Below are 15,171 nucleotides of genomic sequence, written 5' to 3' on the forward strand. Positions count from 1 at the left end.
AATTTAGAATAAAGACAACCCCAATATACACCACCATCTCCCATCATTCTAATGGTGTTTATGAGCTGAAATTACAGATTTATCAGTATGCAGGAGTCCATTAGGCAAAATAACAACGGGGTACTTAGTGTCCTCCTCCAAGCATGTTGAGCTGTTCAGCAGCACTGTGTTTGAAAAGATGTTGGTATTTCATTACTCATCTCAGATGCTGGTCTTCATCCTTCCAGACTGGTGTTATCATGTGACTGAGGGAATCCTAGGAAGTGGGTGGGATTGGGAAATAATAAGTGAGTGAACAATACAGGTGTTAATGTTTGTATTTATACAAATTAACAACAAAAATATCTTCAAAGCTGTAAGTGGTGCACAGGGAATGTCAGCACATAACTGGACCAGTATATTATGCTGTATTTATTTTTAAAGCTATTGAAATATGATTAGTTTTCTGATTTATGTTGTTCCATTACAGCCAATCACAACCATTGTGTTGTGGGCCACTTTCCTAAATGTGTGAGGCAGAGCCCAATCGACTGATCCTGGGCTCTGCTTTAGTTTCTCAGAGCTCTAATCACTGCTTATCAAGTGTTGTTATTAAGAATTTTAATATTTAAATATAAGACCAGATATGTTCAGTCCAGTGCCAGGGCGTCTGTGAAAGGGTGACCACTACAGGGCAGAGTTTGTCATTTTCTAACAAAGTCATGTCAATGTACACCGTCACATCAGAATATAATGAGCACCTCCTTGTTTCTACTGTCACTCTCTATTCTCTCAGCTCCACTGACCATAGGAGCACATTGGATCAGACACAGCAGTGCTGCTGGAGTTTTAAACCCTCAGTGCCTCTGGTGAACTGAAAATAGTCCACCACCCAAAAACACCTAGTCAACAGCATCCTTTGTCCAATGATGAAGGGCTGGAGGATGACCATCACATCTCTGACTTTACTTCTGCAAGGTGAAAGAGTAAAATATGTGTCTCTAATGGAGTGGACACAGTGCTGAAAAACTGGAGCTCTGCCCAAAGTGGCTGAGTGCTTTAGTCTGGGAATGCATGGTTGGTTTTCCTCGACATCTCCACTCTCTGATTTGAAATTATTATCTGAGAAGAGTGGGCGCATGTTTCCCAGTGAAGGACGATGCAGTGGTTGCTGGTTTTCTGTGAAACAAGCCCTCTTACTGATGTGTACAGTCTCGTTATAGTTCTGAATCATTAACATCTAAAATAGATCAAGTGAATGTCACTGTGGAACTGATGATATGATGCTATAGGATTTATTAGTGAAGAAGCCCCCTACAGGTTCTGTGTGGTACTGATGTCAGCCTCCAAAACTATGAGAGGATGTTTTTGTACAGGGTTTGTGTTGAAGTGTGTCACTGTGGTATTCAGCAGCGCAGTAATACACAGCTGTGTCTCCAGTCTGTAGACTCTGGCCACTTAAGGTCACTGTGCTCCTGGACGTGTCCCTACTGATTTGAAACCTGCTTTTCAGTTTCTCACTGTAGGCAGTGCCACCACTACCACATATCACTCCAACCCACTCCAGAGCTTTTTCTGCAGGCTGCCGTATCCAGTGTGTACAGTAGTTGCTATCAGTCAGTGAATATCCAGAGACTGTACAGGTCAGTGACATGGACTGACCAGGGCTTACAACCACAGATCCAGACTGAGTCAACTCCACACAGTCCACACCTGTTGAACATAAAATTGAATTTATTATCTAGAGGAGAGACATATATGATAATATCTCAATTATTTCATATCTAGGTTTTCTCATAAACACTCACAGGATACAGTTGCTAAAAGAATAAGCAGCAGACAAGTAGGGAACATGGTGAGTGTCGAAGTGCACCAAGAGCAAACTGTCACCCGTCAACTCAACATGCTTTAAATAAATGGGAACATTTGCATAGTGGGTATTTGCATCTACTCATATTACACACTTATTTAGATTAATTATACACCACCCTCCACATCTTTAAAAATTAGGGTAGTTACAAACTTAAGGTGTTACAAGCTGCTAACCCTTGAAATTTTCCAAATTTGATCTTTGGTGGTCTCCACCACAAAATCATACCTGCTCTGTGGTTGGTCCTGATGGGGTCCTGACCATTGAAGGGCAGGGTGAAATGGGGATAAGTAAGTATGCAGAGAAACAGCTGGACTACAATCTGTAATTGTAGAACTACAAAGCACTCCTGTGTGGTCAGTGGAGCTGATAAAGTGGACATTAAGTGTAGATACAAGGTAGGTTTTTCTAATCCAGTACATCTAATTCAATGTATAGCACACCATCTCTACACACCAATGCATTCAGATCTCTGGAAGTTAAATAAGCTTACGTCTGATCCATTTTCAGATCAGATCAGATCAGATCAGATCAGAAATACTTTATTGATCCCAGGGGGAAATTGCAATTATTACAGTAGCAACCAGTTGTGAAGGATAAACACTCTAATAAATTTTTTTTTAAAAATTTAACACAAAAGGAAATTTACAATATGTACACATTTATAATAATAAATACAGATATACTGTATACAGCAGTAAGAGTATTGCACATTTGAGTTGTTACACTCATAATTAAAAAAATTGTTCTATTGTTATTACTGTACATGTGAAAGGTGTCGTGCTTTAAGTGTGGAGTTATAAAGTCTGGTAGGCACTGGTAGGAATGACCTCCTGTGGCGCTCTGTAGTGCATTTTGGCTGAATGAGTCTTGCACTGAACGTGCTCCTGTGTCTCATTACCATGTGATAAAGAGGGTGGGAGCCATTATCCATAATAGCCTGCAGTTTAGACAGCACCTTCCTCTCAGACACTACCGTCAGCGAATCCAGCTCTACACCCACAACCTCTCTGGCTCTACGGATCAGTTTATTAAGTCTGTTGGCATCTGCCACCCTCAGCCTGCTGCCCCAACATGCAACAGCATATAGGATGGCACTGGCCACAACTGACTCATAAAAAATCCTCAGCATAGTTCTGCAGATGTTGAAGGACCTCAGACGCCTCAGAAAATAGAGACAACTTTGGCCCTTCTTGTAAAGGGCGTCAGTGTTCTTAGCCCAGTCCAGTTTATTGTCAATGTGTACGCCCAGATATTTATAGTCCTCCACAATGTCCACACTGACCCCACTGATGGACACAGGGGTCACCGGCGTTTTGTCCCTCCTCAGGTCCACCACCAGCTCCTTTGTCTTTGTCACGTTGAGCTGCAGATGGTTCAGCACACACCACGCAACAAAGTTGTTCACCGTCTCCCTGTACTCATCCTCATCACCCCTGCTGATACATCCAACTAGTGCAGAGTCATCAGAAAACTTCTGGAGGTGGCAAGTCTCTGTGCAGTAGTTGAAATCAGTGGTGTAGAGGGTGAAGAGGAAGGGAGAGAGGACAGTTCCCTGCGGGGCTCCAGTATTGCTGACCACTCTGTCTGACACACAGTGCTGCAGACGTACATACTGTAGTCTGCCAGTCAGGTAGTCAACAATCCAGGACACGAGGGGGGCGTCTACCTGCATCACGTTCAGCTTGTCACCCAGAAGAGCAGGCTGAATGGTGTTAAACGCCCTGGAGAAGTCAAAAAACATGACCCTCACAGTGCCGCCTGGCTTATCCAGGTGAGCATACGCTCGGTTCAGCAGGTAGATGATGGCATCCTCAACCCCCAGACGAGGCTGGTAGGTGAACTGGAGGGGGTCTAGAGTGGCTGGACCATGGGCCGGAGGTGATCCAGGACAAGTCTCTCCATGGTCTTCATGATGTGGGATGTCAGTGCCACCGGCCTGTAGTCCTTGATGTCACTGGGCCGCGGAGTCTTTGGCACAGGAACAATGCAGGACGTCTTCCACATCACCGGGACCCTCTGGAGACTCAGGCTCATGTTGAAGACATGCTGCAGGACTCCACAAAGTTGGGTGGCACAGGCTTTAAGCACCCGGGGGGGAACACCATCAGGGCCTGCAGCTTTGTTCGTGTGGAGTCTCTGTAGCTGTCTTCTCACCTGGTCAGCTGTGAGATTCACTGTAGAGGTCCCTGGTGGGGGAGGAGAGGAGGTGTGACGTGAACTATCACAGGAGGGGGGGAGGCTATCGGGAAGGGGAGGGAGGGGGAGTGGAGTGGGCTGTTGAGGCCCGACAGCAGAGGAGTCAGGGAGGGGGAGATCAGGGCTCACAGTGTAGAAAAAAATCTGTTAAAAAACAAATTTAACTTGTTGGCCCTGTCCACACTGCCCTCTACTCCCCTGTTGTTGCTGGACCTGAAACCAGAGATGGTCCTCATACCACTCCAGACCTCCCTCATGTTGTTCTGCTGGAGTTTCCACTCCAGCTTCCTCCTGTATCTTTCCTTAGCCTCCCTGATGGTTCTCTTCAGTTCCCTCTGAATCGTTCTCACCTCCTCCCGGTCTCCAGCTCTGAAAGCCCTCTTCTTCTTGTTGAGGAGTGCTGTAATGTCTTTTGTTACCCACGGCTTGTTGTTTGGGTAACATGTAACAGTCCTGGTTGGGACAGTGGATTCTACACAGAAGTTGATGTAATCTGTGATGCACTCTGTGAGCCCGTCAATGTCCTCTCCATGAGGCTCATAGAGTGCTGTCCAGTCTGTGGTCTCAAAACAGTCCTGCAGCACTTCAGAAGTCTCCTCTGACCATCTCCTCACTGTCCTCATGGTCACAGGCTGACTCTTCACCTGAGGCACATACTTTGAACTAAGGTTGACCAAGTTATGGTCAGATCCACCCAGGGAGGGGAGGGGGGAGCAGCTGTATGCCTCCTTAACATTAGCATACAGCAGGTCCAATGTTCTCTCCTCTCTGGTAGGACAGTCCACATACTGAGTGAAGTTTGGTAATGTCCTGGCCATAGTGACATGGTTAAAGTCACCTGATATGGCAATGAAGGCAGCCGGGTGTTGAGTTTGGAGACGCGCTATGGTGGAGTGAATAACGTCACACGCCGACGTCGGGTTGGCAGAGGGGGGTGTGTACACAGCGACCACAACAACATGGGAAAATTCCCTCCAACAGCCAACAGCTCAATGTCCGGACAACAGATACGCTCCTTGGTGGTAATGTGACCAGGAGAGCACCAGCGGTTGTTAACCAACACAGCCAGCCCTCCCCCTTTACGCTTACCGCTCTCGGTGTGGTTCTGGTCGGCCCGAACAGTCTGAAAGCCAGCGATTGAAACATTATCATCTGGAATGTCCTGGTGTAGCCATGTCTCCGAGAAGCACATTAAACTACACTGCCGATACTCCTTCTGACTCATGGCTAACGCTGTTAGCTCGTCCATCTTATTAGCCAGCGATCTAACGTTGCCCATGACGACGGTGGGAAGACGCGGCTTATATCCCTTTTTCTCCATAAGCCTCCGTCTTTTTGCCCTCGATTTCCCCGAGCGCTGGTTCGTTCCTCCTCTACATCCCCTGCGCGTCCGTCTCCAGAGCTCGTCTGGGATGTTCGCGGCCCTGATCTCCATGCCGGCCGGCTTCAGCGCGATCAGCTGATCCCGGGTGTAAACAAAGGGACCATGCTCCTGCGCCGTGGTGCACCATGAAAGTAGAACTTTCACAGCGAAAAAACTGACCAAAACTCTCTCTACTAGCATGATTCGAGAGGGCAAAACTTCGCTAAGTTACCTTGTAAAAATAAATAGATATTATTAAGATAAAACTATAATTAAAAAGAAAAAACAAATACACAAACGGGAGCTACCGTAAAGGCTGCACGCACTTTTCGCGCATGCGCACTCACGAGTCGGATTTCTTCTGCATATGAAACTGATGTGTATTAAGCTGTGGCCACACAGTGGGTCAAGTAGGATATTTCACACAAATGCTTTCATCTGTACACAATGTGTAACTGTCACAGGATGCAGCTGGATAGACAATGAGTGTGAGTCCCTGAATGCAAGAGTTTTGTGAGTGAACATCGCCCTCTACTGTTTCAAATGGTCATTTAAAGCCCAGGACACAATTACACACCATTCCCCAAAAACACAGACACTCCACTGATGGCAAACTATTCCTGAATACACTCAGTAAGGGATTCATATACAAAAGCTTTTGCTATATTATAAACATTGTAAACATTGAAGGATTAGATTCCCAGGCATTTACAGAGGCCTGAGGGTGTGTGCAGTAATGGGTACTGATTTACTTTATAGTCCAACACCACTTGCTGGTCTGTTAGTGATTAAGTTAATGCTTAAATGCATTATAAATAATAGCATTGTGATGTAGTATTTTTGGTGCCAATGCATCATCATAAAGTTGTGTGATTTGTGGATGTGAGTGTGCAGCTGGTTACAGCTGTACTGCGGTGTACTTGTGGGTTACTGTGAAATCACACAAGCTTTCCTCTGGGGTTTTTGTACAGCGCTCTCACTGCTCTCTACCACTGTGATGCTCTCTAGTGCAGTAATACACCGCAGTGTCTTCACTCTTCAGACGGGACGTCTGTAAATACAGCTGACTGCTGGAGTCCGATCTGGAGATTACGAATCTTCCTTTGGCTGACTGGGAATAGAATATCCGTGAGCCGGATGTGCTAATAAATGCAACCCATTCCAGTCCTTTCCCAGGAGCCTGTCTGATCCAGGCCATAGAATAGCCACTGAAGGTGAATCCAGAGCCAGTACAAATCAGTTTATGAGACTCTCCAGGTTTTTTGACCACAGCTTCAGACTGAGTGAGAGTCTGACTCTGGAAACCTGTGGAAATAAGAGAATCATTAAAGATATGAATGACACGTCCATCCTAGAGCACTTCATTACTCCAGAATTCAGACGTACATGGGAGATTAGTGAGAGCCAGCAGTATTAGCAATGTGCTGAACATGGTGGAGCTTGTGGCTGAGGTTCTGAAGATCTCTCAGAGCTGTAGAGCGTCCCTTAATAAAGACAAGAGGAGTATTTGAATAGTTACAGTTTCAGAGGGATGACCTCACTCACCTGCTCACTGTACCCACATTAATAATAAACACTCACAGTATTGATAGACTAAAGGCCTATTCAAACTGAGTTTTTGTTTTTTTTTTCAGACAAAAACCAGATGCAGTTTTTTTTTTTAAATAGAACCTTCACCAAGTGATCACAGGAAAGAACAGCAAAATGCTGGAAGAAGAAGAAGAAATGGGTTCACTGAGCTGGAGCGATGATGAATTTATCAGTTTACTTTAAGCACTGCAACTGAATGATGCACAAACACTGAAGAACATGGGGAGTTTAGCACCTCATTCTAGATCTAAAGCTGCATAATACACTGTTCTGATGGTATTTCTGTAGGTCAGTGGGGGACGTTGAGGCTCTGCTTCTGCATGTTGTTCCTTTCATTCCCATGTGTGTTCTGCCACCATCCTGCTGCTCATCAGTCCGGACTACAACTATGAAAATGGAGTCTTGATTGGTTGGCCTGACTTTAATGCATCATAGTGTCACAATCCATCAGTTTTTTAACTCATTGTAAAAGACTCAATTAATGATCGTGTGTTTTTGTGTTAAAAACTTGATGCTTTTATTGTTCATTAATAACTCAGTGAGAACAGGCCTTAGCTCTAATCACCAAAACATTAGAAAAATTCAAATTTTTGTTCAGTGTAATCTCTCCCTCAAAAGTTTCAATAGGTTTTCTGATTTTGAGCTTATTTTTGTTTTTTGGTTTTTTTTTGTTTTTGTTTGTTTTCTTTTATGATAAATGCCTGGATTTAGGAAAATAGTGCCATCAGTGAACAGGAGCTCAAGCAGTAGTTATAAAATAACTAAAGATCATAATGTACAATGTGAAAAAAAAAAAATATATATATATATATAAGAGCTTTCACCAGCTCCAAAACAGCTGCAACCTACAACATGGAAGGCTTTGAAATGGGTGTTGATTTCGAGGATATGGAGGTGATGGAGGCAGGGGATTTTAATGAGATGGAGGAAGGGGATGTGGATGAGATGGTTGCAGAAGATCAAAATCAAGGTGGAAACGGTGGTGGCAGAAGTCGAATTCCGATGAGATCAAGGGTTCGCCAAAAGAAGCCAAACCAACAAGTGCCAAAAAGCGCGTCCGAGTGAAAGTGAAGGACTACATGTGCTTCTCCATCATCTCAGTGATGTTCTTCAACATTGCCTTTTTAGGCCTGTTTGCTTTGAAATGCTCCCTGAGGGTAAGATTTATTTTTTTTTTACATGAATTTGGTTGTTTGGAAATATTGGGTGAAGATGTTTTGGTGTAATGGGTCTCACTGCTGCCTTCACCACAGAAGACTTGGGTTCTGTTTCCCACTTGGGTAACCACAATTCATTACACTAATAAAAGTCCTTGGGCAAAACCTCTAATGCTACATTTATCTACAGTCCAATGTCAGGACCTGCTTTTAAATCTATACTGCAATGCTTCAAATTTTTGTGTACAGCCTTCTTAGGAGGATTGCAGCAGCAGAAGAGCAAACTTCTGATTAACACTCTACATTGTTGAAGCAGTTGTCCAAAGTGTGTTTGTGTCTGTATTATGTTCAGTCATTTTACATTCAGTAATGTTATATGTTCGGTCTGTGTGTGTGTGTGTGTGTGTATTATATTACAGGCACGGCACAAGTGTTACAGAGGAGATGCTAAAGATGCCAAAAGATTTGCACGCATTGCTCTGGCCATGAACATTGTGGCACTGATCTTGAGCGTCATTACTCTCGTACTGGTCTGGATCATATGTGTAAACACAAACACTTGCTATGACTTGTTCCAGAAACGTTGTACAAACACACATCAAAAAACATATTATCGACACAAATAAAACAAATAAATTTTTTTGCCAAAAGTAAAACAAAAAGCAGTATGTCACTTATAAGGTAATAAATATAAAATATGACTGTTTTCCTTTCATAAGTTATCTTTACTTTTTCTAAAATCACAATTTTTTTGATGTGGCACTGTACAATTTTATTGTGAACCTCTGGAAAAGAAATCCAGCTGTATTTTTTTAAGTCATTTTTTTTTCTTTCCTCTAAAGAGAAGGATTCTGTGTAACATACTGACCATGCACCATAACTCATTTTAGCAAGTGCTGTCTTTTCCAGAATATTTTAATCACTTCTCCTTTCCTTTCTTCACTGTTTATTCTCTTTCATCATTTTTTCTTGTTGTATTTTTTTTTTTGCTTCTTTCATTTATCCTTTTTGCTTCTTTCATTTATCCTTTTTGCATAATGTTTAAAGACTGTCTTTTCTCACATGCACTTTATTCCATTCGGACAAGTACAGATGTATTTCATAGATGTAAATCATCTCATGAAACTAGCTTGCAACTCACTCATGTTTAGCAGATCAGAAACCTTCCACAAAAGATGCTATTGATGCTTCATAAGAGCAGTACTTGGATCATTGCTTGTTGGAATTTCCTTCTGCAAATCCACTTTTGAATCAACATAAACATTTAACTATATCAAGATCATTGTATTTCTGTCTGATTTGAAAACTTTCCTTTGATTATTTTTTAAATAATTTTAAAAATTCTGTCAAATTTAATAAAATATGTTTAATCACCAATAAGTACTTCTTATTTGTATTTGTTTTTTTCCATTGGTGGCACAGTGGCACAACCGGAATGGTTTCAGTCACACAGCTCCAGATTTTTAGGGTTCTGGGTTCTGAAACAGAAACACATTTCTTTGAAAAGCATGGTGTTTCTCCCCGTGTGGTATTGGTTTCTTAAAATAATAATTTAATAAATTCTTTAGTATAACCTCTGCAAAAGAATGAACCACAGGCTCACCACACACAATACTGGCAATGAGGGCAGTTAAAAACATATAGGACAGCAACCTGTGGTCTAATTAAACAAGCCTAATGTCTATATAAAGTACTGCGCAAAAGTTAGAGTGTGTCTATTATTTAAAACACTAATTGTGTATGGGTTTTTAATTTTCCAAAGAACATATAATATTTTGATTAGATATAAGATGCATGCAGAATAGGAAAGTCCTGTGAGAGACATTTCAAGTTTTTGTATGCCCTTCTCATCTGTTTACAACACTGTGCCCAGCGGGCACAGTAATATACAGCTGTGTCTGCTGCTGTCAGGCCAGACAGTTTGAGGTATGAAGTGCTTTTGCTGTTGTCCTTTGTTATTTCGATCCGTTCTTCAAGACCTTTAGCATATGATGTTCCTCCAGTTTTTGTGTTGATGTTTCCAATCCACTGTAAAGCTTTTCCCAGAGGTTGTCGTATCCAGCTCATGCCATAATCCCCAAAATTATATCCTGAAGCCTTACAGGAAACAGAGAAACTTCCCCCAGTGCTCATTAGCACCGGATCACTGGGAATGGACTCCAAACTCTGACCAGCGACACCTTCAAATGAACAAAGAATGGCAATTAAAAATAAATGGCAAATTCTAATTTTCTAATAAACACTTTACTATATCAAGACAAATCTTTGACTAAGACACCTAACACTACATCTGTGATGTAATCAATTAATCTGGGAATAAATGGGAATGGGAATTAATCTTAACAAATGCCATAAAAGTACACATCAAAATATGTACTAGATAAAACACAAATAAAGTATACAAAATGATGTCTATCAACTCACTGCAGACAAACACACAGCTGAGTAGTATCAGCGATGAGCAGACTGTGTTCTTCATGGTGAGTGTTGATGAGACTCTGCTGCTCCACTCAGCTGAGCAGACCATAAGTACTGATTTTAGATTTGCATGATGATGTCATGAACTAATTCACAGCGTGTCTAAAGAGTAACACATATATTATAAATTAGATGGGACCAAGGATTGAAACCTGAGTCATACCTTAGTTTTGTTATCAGCAGATGATTTCTGCTTGACTGCCCTTGCCAAAAAATAAAGTACACTTTAGTTATGTTATTTTGGAACCACTAATTTGCACAAAATCACTACTAATATGTAATTTAGATTATATGAAGTTACACTTAATATATACTGAGTATACAAGTCTTGTGTAATTTTTGTCACTCTTCTAATTCAACTGAAATATATTTCCCCGAGCTGCCTGTTTCCCCGAGTGCTGATGCACTTTAAAGTATGCATTATTAATAACAATATTTTAAAAATGTCACTAAAATAAAGAAACAATCATACCATGTCAACATAATCACTAATAAATAATTATGCAGTAACACAAATATACCAATATATAGTATTAAAAATTACAATATTTGCAAATGATAAGAATTAGCCTTATACAAAACTAAGCATATAAATATATTTACAGTGTATTTAGAGTTCCAAAAATAACATATGTCTACACTCAGTATATATTAAGTGTAACATAATGTAATTTAAATTATATATTAGTAATGATTTTGTACAAATTAATAATTTCAAAATACTACACTTTAAGTACACTCTAAGTGTGTGGTAATAAATTATCCTGTATAAGTGATATCACCAAGTAATAAGACAATTTATTGTGTTTTTATTTTATGACTGCGTTCAACTAAAATCTGCAACTTTAATCTTGAAAATAAGACTAATAATACTAAGAGAATATTTGATTCAGAAGAGTTTTAAATATTAGCATGACACTAATCTGAATTAGAAGTCACCTTCACCCTGCTCTTCATTTCTTATCCTCTACTGCCCCTATGCATGTACTTTATTAAAAACAGGACTCTGAATAACATCCCTTCATGAAAATAAACATTTAACAGCAGGCCCATGTTTTTTTACAGTGCTTCCACAGATGTCTATCACTGTGTGATGAGGTTCCCGTGCACAGTAATACACAGCTGAGTCCTCTGCTGTCACTCTTGACAGTTTTAGATAAACCATGTTGTTGGAACTGTCCTTTCTCAGTTCCATTCGTTGTTCAAGAGATGGGACTTTGTTATACCCACTGCTTAAAATTTTAGCAATCCATTCCAGGGTTTTTCCATTCTTCTGTCTGATCCAGTGCATGTGATTTTCTTCTAAATTAAATCCTCTACAGGAGAGACTCAGAGTTTCTCCAGGTTTTACCAAAACAACACTTTCCAATGATCCCATACTTTGACATGTCACACCTGTTGAAACAAATAAAATATTGTATTATTAATGACATAGTAATTCATGAAGTCTGAATCAAAGGTGAGGAACTCACTGCTGAAGGTGAGGAGCAGCAGTAATAAGGAGAGTGTGTTCTTCATGGTGAGGGTTGATGAAACTCTACTGCTCCACTCAGCTCAGCAGACCATAAGTACTGGACACACTCAGTTCACACTGGATTTGCATCATGACGTCATGTAGAGAAGAAATATATAATTATGTTGGCTGTATTAGACCAGCACGTCACTGTGGACTGTAAGGATTTGGTGGCTGTTTGAAAGAAAAACATCTGTTTCATCTTTCTGTAATCTGCAATATGTTATCCACTATGAGCATCATGGAATAGGAAGACTGCTGACATTTATAAAGTGATGAGCATAGCTGTGAAACTTTAGACTATATCTATAGTGTTTTGAGCAATGTGTAACATGGGTTTTCCAAGACAGATTGGGGCCTAGGATTGAACCCTGAGACACACCATGAGTATGACATTCAGTGGATGATTTGTGATAACGAATGGTGATACATTATTCTGAAATAGTGAGATGAGAGACTAAATGAAATAAGTTTAAAACAGTTTGTGTAACACAGATGGGGTGTACATGTGAAATTTATACATCAACATTCAATTTGAAATTGGAGAATTTTGATGAGTATTAATTTTGACTTGGAGGACTGGTGCCCCCTCCAGGGTGAGTTCCTGCATTTTGCCCAGTGATTCCGGGTAGGCTCCGGACCCACCTGAATTGGAGAAACAGTTACAGATAATGAATAAATTAATTAATTAATTTTAGCCTGGTGAAGATCCTGACAGTGCTGAGCCTCAATAATATGCAGTTTTAAGAAGTGTTGGAAATTGCCACTTTGTACTTCATGTCATGTCCTCTAATGCCCCCTGTGTTTGTCTTTTTAAATCTTCTTTTCCACCTGCTGAAACTAAGACTGTGAATAACATCCCCTCATGAAAATAACCAAGAGACCCATGTTTTTGTACAGCGCTTCTACAGATATTTATCACTGTGACTCTCGTGCACAATAATACACAGCAGAGTCCTCTACCGTCATGCTGGACAGTTTCAGATAGACCATGCTGTTAGAATTGTCCTTTTTCATTTCTATGCGTCCTTCAAGAGATTTTGCCTTTCTACCTCCACTGCTCCATACTTCAGCAATCCAGAGTTTCTCCAGGTTTTACCTGAACTGCACTTTCTAATGATTCCATACTTTGACATTTCACACCTGTTGAAACAAGAGAAATATTGTATTATTCATTACATTGTTATTATATGAAGATAAAGTCTGAATCAAAGGTTGAGGAACTCACTGCTGAAGGTGAGGAGCAGCAGTAATAAGGAGAGAGTGTTCTTCATGGTGAGGGTTGATGAGACTCTACTGCTCCACTCAGCTCAGCAGACCATAAGTACTGGACACAATCATTTCACACTGGATTTGCATCATGACGTCATGGACAGAAAAAAATATGTAATCAAGCTGTCATGACAGTAGTTGCTCCAGGGGCCACCAACTGTAACAGACTCCTGCAAGTATGAGCATTCAAACTGATATTAGCTATTAATCCTGGAATTAGACTGTAACATTTAACTAACATGATTTTTAAAGATATTTCATTTTACTTTTCTCTGAACTGAACTGCTACCCACCTACTTTGGGGAAGTCAAATTGTCTCGTATGTTCCATAACATCAGAAAAATTTGTGGTGCCTGCTCTTTCTTCCTCAGGGACTGGAGCTGCTTCTGGAACTTACAATTCGCTGCTGGGCTGAGGCTAACTTCGTTGGGTTATGTCTGTTATAATAATACTATGACTGCTGAAATGAAAGAAAGTCCTATGACTTTGATTGAGATGCCCGAGAAAAAATGGTCAGAAATGGCCTACCCTTGTGATTTAACCCCTCTCTCTCTCACTCTAACGCTCTCTCTCTCTGCTTCTAACATATTTGAAAGCCTGATTTCAGTTTTCTATTAGCCTGTCCTGCAACACTAACATCCCACAAGTCAACCACACAGAAATGATGTGATTGATTTATGTGCAAAACGGTCAAACCACTTTTGCTTTTGAGGTGGAGGGTGGGATAGTCAGAGGGTGGAGAGGTTAAAGAACACACCACACAGGTAAACAGAACATATCATAACATATGCAATCTGGCATTATTTATTTCTATAATCACTCAGAGTAAAAAAAATTAGAAACCAAAATAAATATATTTATGAGGATGTTGGAGGGCCCCTGACCAAGGAGGGCCCTGGGCAAACAGGTCAACTAATATCCAGTGCTCCTGAGTGTAACTATAAAACATATCTAAGCATAGTTTGAACAAGGGCTAACATGTCTATTATAATTCAGACTGGAGACTAGGTTTGAACATTGAGGCACACCATGTATATCACTGTTAGTGGATGATCTGTAATTCCTATTGGTGAAATATTATTGTGTACTAGTGAGATCAGAGAGTAAATGGTATAGTTTATCACTCTTTGTACAACACAGACAGAGGACCTGTGGAAAAGAATAGATGGTTTTTCAGTTTGGAAACTGAGTATATATTATTTCTGAGTATATTATATTTGTGACGTTAGTCTGCTGAAACTGTTAAAAGTACTGAATTTCAAGATGGTACAGCTTGTAAATCTTTCAGCGATAGCAACTCTCATCTTCATCTCTTGTCTTCTACTGCCCCCTGTGGTTTCCCTGTTTAATTTTCTATGCCACCTGCTGAAAATAAGCCTCTGAATAACATCCCCTCATGAAAAAAACTATCAGCCAAACAATGTTTTTGTACAGTGTGTCCACAGATATTTATCACTGTGAGTCTGCTGCACAATAATACACTGCTGAGTCCTCTTCTGTCACTCCGAACATTTTCAGAAATGCCATGCTTTTGGAATCATCTCTGGTAATTTCGATCCGACCTTGAAAAGAGTTTGCTATAGAGTAACCTGTCCCTCCCATCCATTCCAGTGGTTTTCCAGCCTTCTGCCTGATCCAGTGCATGTAGTAGCTGCTAAAAGTGAATCCAGATCCTCTACAGGAGAGACTCAGAGTTTCTCCAGGTTTTACCTGAACTGCACTTTCTAATGATTCCATACTTTGACATTTC

General features: G+C 40.8%; 1 gene segment (V, D, J or C); it reads right to left on the reverse strand.

Annotated features, from left to right (window-relative positions):
- Positions 1–6,387: 6,387 nt before the first annotated feature.
- On the reverse strand, positions 6,388–6,843 carry LOC136664444 (Ig heavy chain V region 6.96-like). The segment is given in 2 exon segments: positions 6,388–6,716; positions 6,798–6,843. Coding segments are annotated over 2 exon segments (375 nt in total).
- Positions 6,844–15,171: the final 8,328 nt, after the last annotated feature.

The sequence above is a fragment of the Hoplias malabaricus genome, chromosome 13 (genome assembly GCF_029633855.1).
Source record: "Hoplias malabaricus isolate fHopMal1 chromosome 13, fHopMal1.hap1, whole genome shotgun sequence".
NCBI classification, from domain to species: Eukaryota; Metazoa; Chordata; class Actinopteri; order Characiformes; family Erythrinidae; genus Hoplias; species Hoplias malabaricus.